Source organism: Lissotriton helveticus, chromosome 3_1 (assembly GCF_964261635.1).
Source record: "Lissotriton helveticus chromosome 3_1, aLisHel1.1, whole genome shotgun sequence".
Lineage (NCBI taxonomy): Eukaryota > Metazoa > Chordata > Amphibia > Caudata > Salamandridae > Lissotriton > Lissotriton helveticus.
The window spans coordinates 213,564,838-213,584,165 of NC_136061.1; the positions used below are offsets into that span (position 1 = coordinate 213,564,838).

Consider the following 19,328-nt stretch of genomic DNA (forward strand, 5'->3'; position numbering starts at 1 on the left):
CTCCAACAGGGTGGTGCTGCGCACTAACCCTAAATTTCTTCCAAAGGTGATTTCACAGTTCCATGTCAATCAGACTATTGAACTGCCCGTGTTCTTCCAAAATCCTGAGACAGTGGCGGAAAGAATGCTCCACACTCTTGACGTCAAAAGGGCTTTGATGTACTACATTGATAGGACCAAGGATTTTAGGAAGACAAAACAACTCTTTGTTGCCTTTTCCGCACAACACAAGGGCAACCCCATTTCCAAAGCAGGTATAGCCAGGTGGATCGTTAAGTGTATTCAAATTTGCTATCAAAAGGCTAAGCGCACTGTGACGATCCCCCCCAAGAGCCCACTCCACCCGCAAGTTGGGGGCCTCCACGGCTTTCCTGGGAAATATCCCTTTAGAAGACATTTGTAGAGCAGCCTCATGGTCTACCCCACACACATTTACGAAACACTACTGTGTAGATGTGCACTCCAAGCAGCAATCAGCTGTAGGGCAGGCTGTTCTAAAAACACTTTTTCAAACGTCTGCAGCTGGCACAGGCGGCCGCCGCTAATGGAGGGACTACTATATATTCTATGCTATAGATATGAATTCAGCAGCCCACATGCCTCGAACTGAATATGATACTTACCAGTATGCATCTGTTCTTGGCATGTAGGGCTGCTGACATTCATATCTCCCGCCCTCCTCCCCGGCGCCTGTAGCGGCTGCAGAATTTACACTTACTCTTAGCATGGTCATCGCTCACACTGTTACACTCCATCTTCGCCACAATGGCTAAAAACAATCTGGGGATGGAGTCGATGCCCATGCGCACTGTAGTCCAGGGGAGGAGCCACCTATCTCGTGATACTTCGAAGACTCTTCCAGGACAACAATGTGCAATCATCCGGACCCAACACTAGGCGGCGATCTATGCTATAGATATGAATGTCAGCAGCCCTACATGCCAAGAACAGATGCATACTGGTAAGTAGCATATTCACTACCATGTGAAAGCTTGCACTCCAGAATGAAGGCATTCGTTATTCTTTTCCATTTATGTTCTTTTTGACTACTGCATATTGCATTATACAGCCTTGAAAAATATTTATAAGGACTCCCACAGAGCATGAGTTCATTATCCTTACTAAACTATATATCTCTCTATCTACTTCTCTCTCTCTTTCTCTATCAATCTATTAGCCTTGTGTATTCCGACAGCCTCAGCAAGCTCAATATGCTCATTCATATATTTCACTCAGTAAATGGTTACTCTAGAAGTATTTCCTTTAAGTGTCACATTCACTTGTATTCATCAATTTGGGACTTCTTTCTGCTGATCCTGGACTGGAATGTGAAAAAACAGTAAGCTACAATGGCATACACTGCTCTATGAAACACCCATTTAAATAATCACTCAAGGTAATCTTGCGTTGTAGAATATTAATAGCTTGCTGAATTTATTTCAGGACTGCGAAGATCCAAATCCACTAATCCGTGCCCTGGCTGTGCGCACTATGGGTTGCATTCGTGTTGATAAGATCACTGAATACTTGTGTGAACCGTTACGCAAGTGTCTGAAAGATGAGGACCCCTACGTGAGGAAGACAGCAGCTGTGTGCGTAGCCAAGCTACATGACATCAATGCGCAAATGGTGGAGGACCAGGGCTTCCTTGACTCCCTAAGAGACCTGATTGCAGACTCCAACCCTATGGTATAGTGAATTTCTTCAACATGTTATTTCTTTTATCTATGTATCATTTAAATCTCTTTAAGCATTCACAAATGACTGAAAAGTGACATCTTCGTTTTATGAAAAGAACAGAAATCCTTTGAATATATTTTTACTTCCACTTATTCCTGGCCCAACTGATCTCCCCATATTTAGAAACGAGTCATGAATTTTTGCGTGAGTTTAAGTGCCTTGGATTAAGGAGTTTAGTTTATTATCCTTATATTTCTCTCTCCGTCCACCTTAAACCCTCCCATAAGTGAGCTAACCTATCTTAATCTGTCACTCCCTGTATAGGACACATGCACCATGTTTAACAATGCTTGCGTAGGAGGGAGTGTTGCTATGCTATGTAAGAGAAGAGTTGATTTTAGCTGGGCAAAGAGAATGTTGGGATTGGGAATGGGGAGAATGTTTGTATCATTCAGCATTCCGTCCATAATTTTTTGCAGTTACACTTTTCGCCCCAAGTGGGACGAGTATGCCCATATGTGGGTCCCTTGCTCACTGTGCCGCTGAATTCAAGCTAGCCTGGCTGATGAAGGGTGACATACCCCGAAACCGGTCCCAGGATGCTTGTTTCCGGCCCAGGGAGGACCTGGCTTGGCAGTTCGGTCTGGACTGTTCCCATGTGGCACAGGGTCAAGACTGATTTGCATATGGCTGGGTTCAAACTGGGATGACGTAGTGGGCAAAAGAACAATGGATTTAATCTAGATCCCTTGACTGGGGGAGAATGTTTGAATCATTCAGCATTCCGTCCATCATTTTTTGCAGTTACAAAGAAACAAACAATGCCACTTTGTGTAAAGTTAAGAGTATACATCTTCCCAGATTTTCATTTTTTTCTTTTATTCATTTTATTGCCTTTTTCAATTCATCACAAAATAGATGAGTCATTTTCCTGCTGGGATATCCAGTACATTGGTTACCATCAATTTCCTCTGTGGAATACATTAAGCAAAATGGATTTGGTACAACATTCATTGCCACATGACCTTTGTTAGTTTCCCACTGTGCCCACTTAAACAAGCCACTTTGTACCTCACTTCTTTGTAAGCAGTATAGAATAACTGAAGATGTCCAATAAATCACCCAACTCTTGGTAGGAGGGGGTATATCTGTAGCTAAATACCCTATATCATTCCATGCCTGTTGAACAGCTGACCGATGAGCACCGACACCAAGATGTTTTCCTATCATAATTTGATGGTAATGCGATAAAATGGCATATTCGAAAATACTATTAAAGGGAAAACAAACAAAACCTGTAATAAGTAATACTCGTGTACCATTGTTTTGGTAATTTTACATTATGACAAGTTTGTCCTCTAAAATGCAGGGAACTGTTGAAGGGACTGGATCCTAAGATAATGCTTTTTTTTAACTTCTTTTTATTGTTTTGTTACAAACACATTGAGCATCTGAGTTATCCAAAAACATCACATGGTACACTTAGTAGTATAGCATCAGCATATTCTCATACATTTCCATATCACAACTCTATTGCAGTTCAAGGTTTAAGACTGTATTTTCATATATAGCAAAGAATAGTTGACAAAAAACAGTGGATCACCGTGCAAACCCTTCCGTGTCGACATACTGTGAGATATGTGTAATCTACCCTATCAGTACTCAAAATATAACTTGTAACTCAATAAAGTCTCACTCAAAGTGTGTGTGAGCAGTGTCCCCACCTCTGTGCATAACACAAATACAGCAGTGGTAGCCATTATTCAACAGTAGTGGATATATATATCTGCCCATTATCTGTCTCTTAAAGATCTCTCAGGGTGCGGTCATCGCTCTTTCAGGTGTGGCAGCCTCGCCAGGGTGTGCCAATAGATAACATGTTAGGGGCGCCCAAATATCCTTAGGTTTGGAGGTCCTAGGTAACCATTCCGCATACGTGTTGAGTTGTTCTTGGCAAAAAATTAAGTCCCCCATCTAGATCTTGAATTTAGGTGCCCTTCCCCACCGACATGCCACTCTTCTTTTAGCCATGAGCAGTGCAAGGGCTACATACTTACGATGCACCGTCGGCAGCGGCCTCACATACCCCAACAAGGCCAGTAGGGGAGTAGATTCAATGTGGGTGTTTGTCATTAAATTGAGGGCATCAAAAACCTGTTTCTAGTAGTCGTATATCTTTGGGCATTCCCAAGCCAAGTGAAGAAAATCCGCTCTTGGAGCCTTACATCTTTCACACCTATCTGTAGTGCGCAAATCATGTCTGTGCAATCTGGCTGGAGTGTGGTACAACCTATGCAAAAATGTGTAATGTATGATACGGAGCCTGCTACTATTCGATACCTGCTCAGTTTGCAAGCAGCAATACTCCCATTGTTCATCCGACAGGTCACGGGCCAGCTCCTCGCCCCAACGTGTGCGGGCCAACCCAACCAGTTCCTCTATATGCTCGTGGATTGTGCGGTATATTAGGGAAACAAGACACCTGGGCGTCGTGTTTCTGAGCATTAGCTGTAGTGGAGCAAGTGAAGGGGGCTCAGCCGGGAACTCCGGGGTTAATGAGTGAATGCCCTGTCTGAGACGCACATATAAGAACAGATCCATTGGCGTGTGGTGCGTGCCCTGAAAGATATGGTCGGCTGTACGAAGTTGGCCCTCATGATACAGGTCACCCCAAGTCTTAATGTGCATTCGTTCCGGAAACTTATGAAATATCGCCTCCTGTAGAAGGGCATAGTCAGGTGGTATGTGAGGGTCAGCTGCGGAGAATAGAGCATCGGAGTGTCCAACATTCTACATATGCGATGCCATACCGTGACTGTGCAGGTAACAGTAGGGGCGTCGTTTAACACACCGTCAATCAGTATAAGGTGTGCAAGCCAATGTTCAGCTACCACCTCAGGCATATACAGTGGCGAATACACCCAATATATGCATATTGGGCTTGAGCACTGAGGTAATATAATAAAAAATTAGGTATTCCAACCCTCCCTGCGAATATGGTCTGATAAAGACATTCCACTGCAGCCTCAGGTGCTTACCCCTCCCAGACCCCCCCCCATCCCACCCCCCACCAGTCTCATCAATTCTGACCTGAGTGTTTAAAAAAAGCCCCTGGGTGGAACGGAATATTCAAGAATAGATAGAGCAATATCACCATTTTTATTAAGGACGCTCGACCTGCCATTGATAGAGGGAGCGTGATCCATCGGGTAACATGTTCCGTTATGTGTGTCATCGCCGTGCCATAATTGAGGCGCATCAACTCATCTCTATCCCTAGTGACGCGAATGCCCAAATAGCTCAAATCATCATCGCACCACTCTAGGGGATAGTCTAGTAGGAAGCGCGTTGTTGCAGTTGTTAAAGGGAAAAAACAGGATTTGTTCCAGTTAATTTTGACCCCTGGTAGGCCCCCAAAAATAATGAATTCCCTAAGGATTGGATTTAGGTTTTGCTGTGGGTCGCGAATATACAAGGTAATATCATCCGAGTACAGGGAGAGGAGTATCTGCCTCATATTGCATCATAAAGCTTTATCATTGTGACGTTGCCTTAACTTTGCAGCCAGTTGTTAGACCGTAAGCGCAAATAATAAGGGGGACAAGGCGCACCCCTGCCGAGTTCCTCTAGTGATTGGGAACTCTTGGGACACATGCCCATTTATGAGCACCTTAGACGTTGGTGAGAGGTATAACCGCTCAATCCAGGAGAGAAAGAGGGGCGGAAAACCCATGCGTAACATCACCCCAAAGATGTAGTCCCATTCAATTGAGTCAAAAGCCTTTGTGGCATGGGGGGCTATGGGACTGTACCGATGGATATGGAACGATATTATTTGAAAATTTCGCAAATTGTATTGACACTGCCTTGTACACTGAATTGCCTACCATGCTATATCTACCAATTATCTGTCAGTTGCCCTATTATTGTTCTTAATAAAAACAATTAAAAAAAAGCCTTCGTAGCATCTAAAAAAACAGCAGCCAAAGGCAAATCTGGGGAGACATTATTTAAAATTGTATAAAGGGTCCTTAAATTGTGGGAGGTGGCCCTTCCGGGTACAAAGCCAGATTGGTCAGGGAGAATCAGGTTTTCCATCAATGAACTAAGTCGAGTGGCTATGAGCTAGGCCAATATTTTTACATTGCAATTAAGGAGGGACAATGGTCTATAGGAGTCACATTGAAGGGGGGATTTTCCAGGTTTCAGCAACGAGATGATGAGAGCCTCCCTCGTGGGGGCCATCTGATCTATGTAAGTTTTATAAAATTCAATTGGGATGCCATCAGTACCGGTGGCCTGTCCCGATTGCATATGCATGATGGCGTCTTGGACCTCATCCAATTCAAACGGGGCACATAAAAATGTCCTCTGCACATCACTCAGCCAACCCAACTCCACATCGTCCAGGTAATCCTCTAAGTCCAGCCTGCCTACCCTTGACGTGGTGTAGAGTTGGGCATAGTGGGAGGTAAAAGCATTCAGTATACTTGCAGTGTCTCTATGGACCACCTCGCCCGGACTTTCAAGTTCCAACACATAATTGGAATAGCGTGGCTTCCTAATGGTGTCCGCTAGTGCCTTGCCCGGTCTCTCCCCCCCCACCATATCGCGGAACCATCCAATTTTTGCCCCTGAATCTCGCTTCTCTCTTTGCCGATTTCATATATGTACTGAGTGCCTCCCTAAACGGAGTCTGGGTAGGGCTGTCCGGTCTGGAGGCCAGTGTCGCCTTCAGCACCTTAAGCTCAGTTTCTAATTTCAGCAGCGTGTTAGTGATGTCTTTTAACACTCCAGAACCTTTTGAGATACAGAAACCCAGCAGGGTAATCTTGAATGCTTCCCATTCAATCTCCACACTCTCTACAGAGTCCTTATTTCGTACAGAGAAATCCCCCACTTCCTCCCTCAGTTCTTCCTGGAAAACTGTATTGAGAAGGATAGGGGCATGTAGTCTCCAACTGTTGCGCGATGGGCCATAGGCTGGAGATGTCAGTCTGAGCTTGACAGGCGCATGGTCCGAGTAAGTGCGGGCTAGATGTTGCACCCAAAATATAGCTGGGCCTAACCCTCTGGACAGAAACAGATAGTCCAGTCTCGCCCATGTTGCCGCTTGTGCAGTGTAGTGCGTTCCCCCCCCAACCCATGGGGATGTGTGTGTCTCCATGCGTCAATCAGCTGGAAAGAAGTCAGTGTCCTGCAGGACAGCACATGCCTTAGTGTAATGATGAGGGGCAGGATGGGAACTATCAATTTAATTTAATTGTGGGTTTATATAGCGCTAGAATCAACTCCCGGAGGAGTATCTCCGCGCTTCGACCGCTGGGGAACCCGTCCTGGGTCACCCTGAGAGATGGTCCCTAATGGGTATCTCTAAGGTGCGACCAAGCATCCCCAGCGGTCTGGGGGGCCGTTGTGAAGATGAGGCAAGCTAATGCCCAGAGTTGCCGAGTACGGTCCCTGACTGGAGTAGGCACCGAGGCGAGAATTATCGAGCCCGCTGACCCTGGTCCACGACCCTGCCGCGTCGGGAATCGAACCCTGGTCCCGGGCCGTCCTCTGCTTACGGGTCTGCCGCCTCTAACCAGTGAGCCACACCACTCCTCAATATGTGGGTTACATGCGACATTAAAATCTCCTCCCCATAATATATGATTGGAACCTATATCAATAATTTTTGCCCATAAGGAGGTATAAAAGTCCGGGGCATCAACATTCGGACCAAAACAACTTGCCCAAGTGACCGACTCAGCACCCAATCGCCCCCAAGCCAGACAGTACCGCCCCTGTTCGTCCCTGGCTGTCCCAGCTAAGTGAAACGGCGTCCCTTTTTTAAATATTATGGCTGTCCCTCTCGCATAAGCCGAATAGGATGAAAAAATTATATGGTCCGCCCATTTACATGTAAAAGTAGTACTGCTATGGGGATTAAAATGCATCTCTTGTAACATCGCTATATGCACTTGATGCCTGTCTAGATATGCTAGTATATGTCTCTTTTTTCGCGGATCACCCAGCCCTCTGATGTTCCACCTAACAATATTCAGTTTCCCAAGATCTGTGTTAGCCTTTGACCAATGTGCCCATCATAAATGTAGTCCATGCCCAGAAACCGAAGCGCAATGGAAATGTGTGTACACATGAACGCACCTCACATGCCAACTGCATGCTTTTGCATAGACAACCTTTCTGCTCAACGATGGTCATACCCAAACGAAACCAAGCCACACTTATACCCACCCCCACCCACTGAAGCAGCCCCAACTTGCAAGGAATATTCACCCACCCATCCTCCCTTGTCCCCAACAACAACACCATAACCCAAACAATCACCACTAGAGTCCCGCAGTGACCATCAGTGGAGGAATGCCCAAGAGGGGATCCCTCTAGGTGGCAACACCAGTGCACCTCGCCCAGAAAGTCCACCGCAGATGGAACAGGTGGGCTCCAGGGGGCTGAGGGTGCCCAGCGTGCAGTAGAAGAAGCTTGTAGCTCTCCCACAGCTGGATAAAGGATACACAACCCACATAACAGTTCCGACAGCCATACTGTTAGTTCGATAAACTCCACCTCTTGACAGACAAAGTCCAGGGATGTGAAGGTTCACTGTGAGCCATCCTCTCCCAACAAAGAAGACTGCTGCGACGACGCTGGTGTCCCAGAAGCACGGTTCATACGTTTCAAGTGGTTTAAGAATTCTTCCACCTGCTGTGGTTTAGTGAAGAAGAGCTGCTTGCCCTGTTGGGTGACCCTGAGGCGTACAGGGTAAAGTAGCGGATAATCAATCTGAGCCAGTCGTATTTTGCTTTTAACTTCCACGAATTTACCTCTTTCCTCCTGAACTGTTGGAGTAAAATCCTAATAAATGGAAAACGTTTTGCATTATAAGTTATCTTTTGTTTGCTTCTCGCTACTCGGAGTGCCACGTCCCGATCCCTGTAGTTCAAGAGTCTCGCTACAATGGGACGCGGCGTGCTGCCAGGGGGCAGACGAGGTCACAGTGACCTATGCGCACGCTCTACGATAAAATGGTTGGAGAGTGATTCCACACCAATTGACGACAGCAAGAGCTTTTCCACGTATTCCTCCATCTTCCCTGTGTTTGTGGATTCTGGAACACCTAAATGTGACTGCGCTTCTAAATGCTCATTTTTCGCTGCAATAAACTTCAGGAGTTTATCCATTTGGGCGACTTGTGCGGTAACTCGGGTCGTCGTATCTTCGGTGTCTGAGATGCGCCTTTCCGCCTCCTTAATACGGTCCTCATGCCCTTCTAGTTTGTGCGCAATGGCATCCATTCGTGATGACATTTTGTCTACTTTTTCCACTATGGTGGCTAATCCCTGTCGCACCTCCTGGAGTATAGTCTGTACATCAGTGTTCTGTGCAGCTGCCCCTGTTTGTGCCTCATCTGCTTTGTCCAGAGCCTGGTCATCCTGCAGGTTACGGGCACTTCGCTTTGCCGCCTCAAAGTTCAATTTAGGTTGACGGGTATCTGGTTTGCCCATGACGCCCCGTGCCCGCGACCCGTTAGTTCGACTGTGTCGCCACCAATTGTCCTCCCCAGAGAGGTGATACTACTCTCACAGTGGCCCCCGGGAATGAATTATAGCAAAGTCAACAGCGCAGAGGAAGTATCCCAGCGCACATCTCTTGTTCATTGAAGTTTGGAAAGAGTACAGCTCCTTCAGGGAATCAGCAGCATGACATTTAGGATAGACCGGTTCCTCCGTCCTCTGCCTCCTACACCACCACGAGGGGATTCAAGCCAGTGCGCCGAGGCCAGATAGGTATGCTCCACCACTGACACGCCGCTAATCAAATGCAGACATCCATATCAAGGGGTATTTGGCAAAGCAGTTTCTAACTCTGTAGCCGGCAGAGTTCAGTGGGAGATCAAGGGGTGCCTACCGAAAGGTTCAGCACTATGCGCGCTACCACACCCAGCAAGAGCTCCACAACGCATCCAATAACAGCGCAGATACAATGGGCGCACTGTGTCCCCGATACTCCACCACATAGAAAAAGAAGCCAGCAACTCCTGGATTCAAGATGGCGTCCACTCAGGAGATCCCCCCCCATCCCCCCCAACCTCGTTGCTTCAGTGCACAGTTTGTAACGGGCAGCAGGGAGGCAGCAGCTCTGGAAGGGCAGAGTTCCCAACAATGCAGCAGCAGGGCTCTCCGCTAATGCCAGCCGAGTCGACTCCCCTAGCGTCTCTGCTGGTTTCGCTTCAGAGGGCCCAGCTGTCTCGTGTGACGCAGCGACCGCGCGTGATTCTGGTGGCCGCTCCGCATAGCCACGTCGCTCCACCCTCAGATTTGGCCAAGTCTACCTGCCACCGCAACAGGTACTATGTAAGCCCAATCACGCCGAATTTGACAGCAATCTGCCGTGGGTTCAGTACAGCAGCATGCCATAGAATAGAACAGCTGTGGGGTCCAACAAGCAGGATCAATGTGAGGATAATCACGCTAGGCTGCAGGAGCCTCACATGTGTGCGGCCATCTTGCTTGTGCGCCACCTAGCCCCCCAATCCTAAAATAATGCATGATTAGCATATAGGGAAGGATGCTCCACCCAATTTATTTAAGAGAAACAAATCAAGCACAAGATGGATACATTGCCACTGAGACTTTTCGAGAGATTGGATACTGCTGTAAGCTGGAAAACCAGAAAGGCATGAGAACAGAGTAACGGAAATGAACAAAATGTATCTTTTTCCCATGAACGTTTTGAGATTATAATACCTCGGGTATAGACAACAATGTCTTTGAGAGCTGATATGTAGGGCTAAGCAGGAGTTAACAGCTAACTGTAGGTATGAGTTTGCAACTGCAGGTACATCTTGATATCTAAAATCATTCAGACCCTGTGAATTTACAGCTACATGCATATCCTTACAACCAGCATTTTCTGAAGACTAATGCCCGAAAGGAGAAGTGAACAGGCGATAAAGGCTGAGAATAATTCATGCTTGTGAATCTATGAAAGATACAATGCTAGTGAACTTTGACCATATAGAGACTGAAACACTTCTACAAAACTGCATTGTCCTTGTTGAAGCATTTGCTGATAAGTGCCTAAAGAAAACCTTTGAGACCACAGCCTGTTCAAAGAGTGTTCACAAAAAGTGACAAACAATTGTGCACCTATTTTTTGCGAAAGGGCTCTGAAAGTGGCCTATACACTTGTAGTTTTTTGTGTGTGCGCAAAGTCATTATTCACACAGGTGTGCAGATGCACTATTCCTCCTGAGGCGCAGCCGGGAGTTCTTCTGTGGTTTATTTTTAAAATATTTACATGTCACTTGTATGATTGCTGATTTTAAAGCACTCACTTGTTAGGACCGAGCACACCGCACAGCCGAGTTAACGCTGGTCGCGGACCCTTGGAAAACAAACTTTTCCCGCCGCCATCTCTGGCGAGCCGCGAGGCCACGCCCACTCTGAGGCCACGCCCCCTGCCCCGCTCTATTTAAAGCGCAGACCTTCAGCGCCACAACTAGATGCACTATTCCTCCTGAGGCGCAGCCGGGAGTTCTTCTGTGGTTTATTTTTAAAATATTTACATGTCACTTGTATGATTGCTGATTTTAAAGCACTCACTTGTTAGGACCGAGCACACCGCACAGCCGAGTTAACGCTGGTGGCGGACCCTTGGAAAACAAACTTTTCCCGCAGCCATCTCTGGCGAGCCGCGAGGCCACGCCCACTCTGAGGCCACGCCCCCCGCCCCGCTCTATTTAAAGCGCAGACCTTCAGCGCCACAACTAGATGCACTATTCCTCCTGAGGCGCAGCCGGGAGTTCTTCTGTGGTTTATTTTTAAAATATTTACATGTCACTTGTATGATTGCTGATTTTAAAGCACTCACTTGTTAGGACCGAGCACACCGCACAGCCGAGTTAACGCTGGTCGCGGACCCTTGGAAAACAAACTTTTCCCGCCGCCATCTCTGGCGAGCCGCGAGGCCACGCCCACTCTGAGGCCACGCCCCCGCCCTTTCCACCCCCTTATCAATATGTGCATTTACCGTACGCGCAGCGGACGGGCGCAGCGGGCGCGCCGTCTGCGCGCCTAAGGCAAGCCCGTCTTCGCCCGTCATCGCCAAGACATCGCCTCTCGCCAGTCCCTCTGGCCAATCTACCCGGGAACCCATCCGCTATGATAGAGACTCCCTTATCGCACTGAACCCTAGAAGGAACTGTAAGACTACATCGGGATGTCTCGGACAGACCTACCTCCACTGTAAGTTCTGTCACTTCTCTACACCTAAGCCCTGTCTGCCCAAACATCTGTCAGCTGGGCACAAACCCGCCCTCCTCACAATCCTACAACTTAATGTGAGGTCGCTCGGTAAGCACCACCAAGAGGTCAACACTCTGCTAATAGAAGAAAACCCCGATATTCTCTTCATCTGCGAAACCTGGCTACAAGACGATATGACCAGTATCATCAATCTCGCACTACCCGATAGCTTTCACATGAAATCAATAAATAGAGATACTAGAGGCGGCGGCATCACTGTCATATACAGAAAGCAATTTCTGTGCTCTTTCACTAAAGAAACCATCGCGAATTGTGAAAGCGCACGCTTCAAGATCATAGTGGGACCTCAGTTCTCGCTATCCGGCCTCTATATTTATCGTCCACCCGGGCCCTCACCTAAGTTCATAGAATCTCTCCTCGAAGTAGCAAACCCCCTAGTCGTGAGCTCGGCTAATTTTACCATATTAGGCGACCTAAACCTCCATTTTGACCGGCACCAAGATCCTACGGTTAAAAATCTACTGGCCGATCTCTCAGACCTACAACTTTACCCCCTGATTCTGAATGCCACCCACTCGGCAGGCCATATTTTAGACCCCGTTTTCCCCAACCTCCCGGAGACTTTAGCTGAGTTGCCTAAACCCATGGACTGGACGGACCATCACCTTATCAAATTCACCACTCCGATTAAAGAAGCGTTCACAGGAGCTGAACCGCCCGGTCACCTAAAAAGAGCATGGCACAAACTTTCTACTAGTGACCTGCACGCCACCTTAGGTGAATTCCACCAAGAGGCGCTTACAAATATAGATTCCACATATGCTGCCTTTCACCAATGGATCACTCAAGGGTTAGATACCCCTATACCGCTCAAATGGACTAAGGGACGCAGCTCCCCCTCCAACCCTTGGTATAATAACTCCTTGAAAGCCATGCGGAAAGACTGCAAGACTGCAGAAAGAGCATGGAGGCGAGAATATAACAACAATGATAAATCTGAGTATCGTCTCAAACAAAAGCTTTATCACAAAGCAATCTGCTCTGCTAGAGCTGCCTTTTATGCTGATAAGATTAGCTCTAGCCCTAACCCCTCCAAAGTGGTGTTCAAACTAGTGGACGAGCTACAAAGTAAGAGATCTCTCTCCTCTCATACCATGTCAGCTCAGCAATGTGAGGACCTTGCCTCCTTCTTTGTCGACAAAGTGAAAAACATTTATAAATCCTTCCCGCACCACTCTGATGTACCTCTCAGCCCCCCCCTACCCGCCAAAAATGGCACCAAGCTGGAGCTTATACCTGAAATCACCCAGGAAGACCTGACAACACTTTGTAAGAAAGTCAAATCCGGCTCCCCAGCTGACCCCATGAGACCGGCCAACTTTATGGATTCCCTGGAATTTCTACTTCCTTCCTTGGCTTCTATGTTGAACTTATCCTTTTCCTCGGCCACTGTCCCTACTGCCTGGAAGCAAGCATGGGTCTCTCCTATCATTAAAAAGCCTACTCTTGACCCTACCAAACTGGAGAACTTCAGACCTATCTCCTTGCTCCCATGGATAGCTAAACTTGCGGAAGCCCACGTAAACATCGCGCTGTCCAAACATTTGGACTTTAATAACATTTTAGATCCTTCGCAAAACGGTTTCACGCCAGGCCATAGCACCGAGTCGGCCCTTCTAGCGACGTCCGAACATCTCCGGACGATCCTCGATGCCGGCCAAAGTGCTGCGCTGATCCTATTAGACCTCAGCGCGGCCTTTGACACGGTATCTCATAATATCTTGCTGAATCGTCTAGAAACCGCTGGTATTACAGACCGGGCTCTAAAATGGTTCCGCTCCTTTCTGGAGGACAGATCTTTCAGGGTTTCAGCCCCCCCATTCCTCTCCCAGTCCCACACCATCGGACAGGGAGTCCCTCAAGGCTGTGCACTCAGCCCATCCCTTTTCAACCTATACGTACAACCTCTTGCGGCTGTTGCCAGAGAATGGGACCTCTCCTTGGTGTCAAACGCTGATGACACTCAGTTGGTTATTACTCTTACCGAGGGTCCCTCCACCTCTGCGGCAAGGTTCAGAGATGGGCTGACAGCGGTAGCCCAATGGATGACAGATAATTGCCTCCAACTCAACGCAGGCAAGACTGAGGTGCTGCTCCTCGGAAAGAACACCAGTCACTGGAACCAACACTGGTGGCCATCGTCAATGGGCATCGTCCCATCTCCCAAACCCTTGGTTAAAAACTTAGGTGTGTGGATGGACTCGTCACTTAACTTCCAGACCCACACAAAAAGAGTATCGGCCACCTGTGTGGGTCTGATGAGGAGCCTCAAGCCCATACTCAGATTCTTTGATGCTAAGGTCCGCCAAACAATCATCCAAGCTACTATTCTGTCTCGCCTAGACTACGCGAACGTCTTACTTCTGGGCGCCAACAAAGCAGAGATAACGCGTCTGTAGCGCGTTCAGAACACCGCGGCAAGAACCTTAGTCGGACTCCCCCGCAGATGCTCAGCCAAAGCCACAATCCGTCAATTGCATTGGCTACCTATCGAGTCCCGAATCAAGTTTAAAGCTCTCATCATGGTCTTTAAAACCCTTAAAACTGGACGCTCTGAAATCCTCCGGCCTCTTCTTACACCGTATGTGCCACCGCGCAATTTGCGCTCACTAGGGCAACAACTTCTGTCGATTCCTCCTACTAAGCTGGCTCGTACTGGCGGACGCTCCTTCAGAGTGCTAGGAGCCAAACTCTGGAACGATCTTCCTTTTAAGATTCGTTCACTGGAAAACCTGTATGCCTTCCGAAGAGCTGTGAAATTACACCTATTCCCTCCCCTCTAGGTCCTTGCCTAGCTCTCTGCCCTCTTGGATGTTCTGTGTTTTACCAGCGCCGGGACGCCTCTTTGCTGGGGCAGCTGTCGCGCTTCACCAAAGTTTAACATAACATAACATAACAACATAACATGACCTGGGCCACTGCCTACTCCCCCTGAGGTTACCGACTAGATTCACGAATGGGAAGGGGTCCTGTAGTTACAGCTTCCCTTTCGCAAATGAGTTAGCACCTCCTTTGAGGAGTCGGCTACAGATCAGTCGTTTGTGACTAGAATTGCAGTCTCACATTATTAACACATGCAATACCAAATCGCAATTTGCAAGAAATTTCACGCCCCTTCCAAATTACTTTTTGGTATGGGGGAGGAAGGAGAAGTGGGGTAGAGGGTCACAAAACCCATTTCACGAGTCAGAAATACTTTTTTTTTACATAACAAATAAAGATTTTGCATTCTCAAACGCAAATGATTATTTTGAATCGCATTTAGTTCATCTGGCCCTATATTATAATACTGCAGTTGGATATTAAAACGGGATGCTTTTGGCTCGTTTAATTCCTCAGATGGGTGATAATGATTATCAAAAGTTTCAAATTAGCTATAGAGGTTACTATTCTAGTATTCCTCTAGTCTAACCAGTGACTCTGCAGCAGGCAAGCATGTTTTCAGTGTTCCTCTGGTTTAAAGTTTGTTCTGCAGATGGCTGAAACAAACGTTTATGATCTAGTCACTCATTTGCAGTTGAAGAGTTGCAATGCCTAATGCTCAAGCCTTCCAGCTTCCCTTCATTATAATGTAAGTACTGCCCTTGAGATATGCTGGTGGCTGCCCCTTTTCTCAAAGCCCACTGCATTCGCTAATTCATTATGGAGACTTTCTCAATAACTGAGATGGAACTCTCTCCCTGCCTGTCTGTCCTCCCTTACTTCCAACTGCACTAGCTACACTCCCGTCCTGCCTTGCTTCCTTTAGGGGAATTAATCTGCTGTGTAACATTGTCTCACAGGCTAAGTAGATTCTCAAGTTTAGCACAAGACCACCTCTAGGAGAGGTCACAATGAATAGAAGGGAAATAGAAATTCCTAGCAGTAATGAGTTGCATACTGTGAAAAACATCTGAATGCTGGCTTGATCCTTTCAGGCCAACCTGCCAGTGGAATCAGAGTTAATTCTCATCACTGTTAACAGAATTGATTGAGTGAGCTTGAAATCGTTCTTTTTTATATCAGACAGAGAAGCATACATATGCATAGTGAGGCTGCTATAATAAGTCTTTCTTCCGCATCCTCTCTTGCAAACCACCAAGGAAACACACCTGTATATTTTTTCTAGTCTTATATCTGGCACCGAATTTACATTTGTACGCCATCATAGTACAGACTTGCATTAGCATATGCCGCATGAAAGAGAGTGTATAACTATTTTAAGTATAGTGCATGTAGCTCAGCAGGAATTTAGGAAACAAGAGCCCTGAATAATAAAACAGGAATATATTCGGCATACGAACATCTCCCTCCAAAATATTGCATTTTTTGCTCTTACAATGTTAGTGTTACCATTCAGCAATTGTAAAATACCTTGCATTCAATTCTCAATATGTGTATGCATAAATTGATTAGGTAACCAAATTCATTGTATGCAATGCCAGCCAGTAGGCCATAAATTGGCTTCTAACCAAGTTGTGATTTTTTTAGTTATTGGATTAATCACTTGCATAATCAAAGGCTTCAGTGGCATTGGAGGGTGCTGGGTTTTCAAGTTCCACGCTGAAAAGAAAAACATTATCTCCTTCTGCCATCTGTGATTCATCTCTCCAGCTGCTGTCTGTGCGTTACTTCTAGTGTAAGCCTGTGAGTTGTTGGAGATGAGGCTGAATTTTTCATTGAAACTGTTGAGGGGTTTACCTTGTGCGAAAGGTTACATGATTGAAGAAGATCAAAGAGGCACCTTGCCAGTCAGAAAGTGGGGTTAATGACAAAGGGTTCACATATTAACACACACACTGAATGGAATGGTCCACACTATTATATGTTGCCTCTAAGCTCAACGTGCATTATTGTGTCTCAAAAACCATAACTAATAAAAATCGTTCCAGAATGTATTTAACAAGCTCAATCTGTGTATGGGTTGTATTTCAAGGAAACCTGCTCTATTTCCCAGAAGACTGAAGATTTACTGCCAGCACTTGGAAACAAACTGGGTAAACCTGTACAGTAGAAAGACTAGTGTAGAATCTGGCTTGCTGTTTCGTGAGCCATTCAAGCAGGATTCTGGAAAAGATGACACTGAAATTGCAGACTTAGAGAAAACATTTTGCTTTTTTGCTTTAAGATTCTCCCTACTGTTAACAAAATGGAACAGTTGTTTGGATACCAAAGCACAAAAGAAAAACCTGGTATCTTGCCTAAATACCTGTTTCATCATAGAATTTTGTTTTGTAACTTTGTTTTCAGGTTTTATCTAGGCAGCAAATACAGTGTAATGTGGCATATGAAATGTCACAGTAATACCACAAAGTATATCCTACCTAAAGCTACAGCAGTGTGGAAAATACAGTTTGTAGTACAACGATACGCACATAGTACGCCAATTAAGCTTTCAAACCATATGGGCTTCAAACGTATTTGTATACTCTGCCCATAATATAGATTCAAGACAGATCAGTGTGCCTGGCAAAGTAAGTACAGAGTGGTTCCCTGTAGGACAGCCTACTTAATTCCTTAATGGATGGATGCACCTCTGATTGTGTGCTGCACATAGCTAGATCTTTCAAACAGTCTTCAAACGGCTAGGGATTACTTTTACCCAGGCCATAGCAACTCTGAGCTGGCCCAACAGCATGGCCATTGTGACTAAGTTCCTGGACTTGTAGGAATGTCTGAGAAGAGACCTAAACGGAGTGAGCACTGGACGGGATTAAATTATCAACTGCACCCAATACCTTCCACTTCCCCAGCATTGCACCTCCCCAAGAATTATCAAAAAAATATGATTTGAGCACCAGACAGCCCTATGCCAAATGCATAAAGTCTGCATCTCGCGCACAGTTAGAGCCTGGGGTCATGCCAAACTGCACTATGCCAGTAGGCCTGTATTGTTAATAAATGTAAAATGTATTGATCTAAACTTCCCATTAGTTGAAATTTCTTTCTTCTGCTGCAGCAAGATGACCACTTGGCATCCGTGATCTTGTAGCCGAATTCCTGAGCCCATTTAGCCCTAGACTGAAACTGCTCAACGTTCACTCATTCATTATTCTATTGTACATTGTTGTGATAAACCTATGGGATTGGAGTGTGAAATGATCAGGATGAACGGATTCCTCTCCTTTAGTCGATCAGGCAGAAATGGAAAATCTGATCCATCGTACGCCAAATTCTCTGATGTATCAAAACATCAAGGGATGGGCATATCGTTCTGTCTAGGTATTCCACAAGAGACTTGGACTTTTTGTTAAGAATTAGTTCCTCCAGTGCACCACGGTACCCATTCTCAAGCTGTCTAATCACTTGATCAAGGGGCACCTCAGAGAGTAAGCCTCACTCACCCCACCCAGTGCAGCCAACCTTGACTATGCCCAGATTGTACACTTTACAGTGTGGATCCCTGCTAGGTCTCTGTGGTTTTGCATCATAGCGGTAGTGAGGGGGACTGGGTCGGCAAGCCGCATCTCAAGTTCTTTCCAGTGGTCATTTAAAGTCACTGATGTGCAAATTGCACTTCAACGATAAGACACTAAATGTAGAAATTTGAAGTGATGGCTAACCAATACTCTTCATAGGACAACTATTTTATTTTGCACTGTTTTGGGCTGCCGCCCAGCTCATGCATATCTAACCATAAGCGACCTGAGCTGATCAGAAAATGGTCTGGAATGGGAATATTCTGGAACAGAAATTGTATTCCCCTATCATATGGGTAAAGCCTGCCTCCAATTTACCACATCAGGGGCATGCCCTCCCACAGCCAAGGTACATTTTTCCAAGCTTCATGGAGGTTAAGTATGTTCTATGCAGTGCAATGAATTGTACCAGCTAAAACCTTAAATTACTAGGCACATTCTTTACATGTAGGCATACTTGCATCCATTAATTAGTCTCAAGGGGATTGTCGCTATCTTCCCTCCACTGCTTTCTCACCTGAAGTTGTCTTTCTGCCTCATCTACTTTCAGGGCCCTACACAAATTGGAGACCAACTGCCTGCCTTGTGCCAAGATTAGCAACCATGACTTCTGAAGCTTTTATAGCATCTAGAATGTCTTTCTGTAGATCCCTGGCTATTTTGGTTAGCTTCGCATAGTGCACAAATTTGCCTTGCTCAACACCAAACGCCTCTCGGACCTCTCACTAGTGTATAGATCTCCTGTTTCACATCCCTCCTTCTGCACTGGACCATAGACCCACATTGCCCAATATGGTTAGTGTTACAGACTCCATATATCCATACCCGATGCAAATGGTGACCTCTGTAGGACTTTCTTCACTGTGTATTCCCGCACTCTGCTTAGCAGACAGATTAAATATGGAAAGTGCCGTACTCC

General features: G+C 46.2%; 1 protein-coding gene across 2 annotated transcripts in view; it reads left to right on the forward strand.

The window, feature by feature from the left end:
* Positions 1-19,328, forward strand: part of AP2B1 (adaptor related protein complex 2 subunit beta 1) — a 662,041-nt gene that overhangs the window by 165,088 nt on the left and 477,625 nt on the right. For both annotated transcript variants that reach the window (XM_078679615.1, XM_078679616.1), the window contains exon 5: positions 1,444-1,689. In XM_078679615.1, coding sequence (XP_078535741.1) covers positions 1,444-1,689 — 246 coding nt within the window. The remainder of the gene's footprint in view (positions 1-1,443; positions 1,690-19,328) is intronic.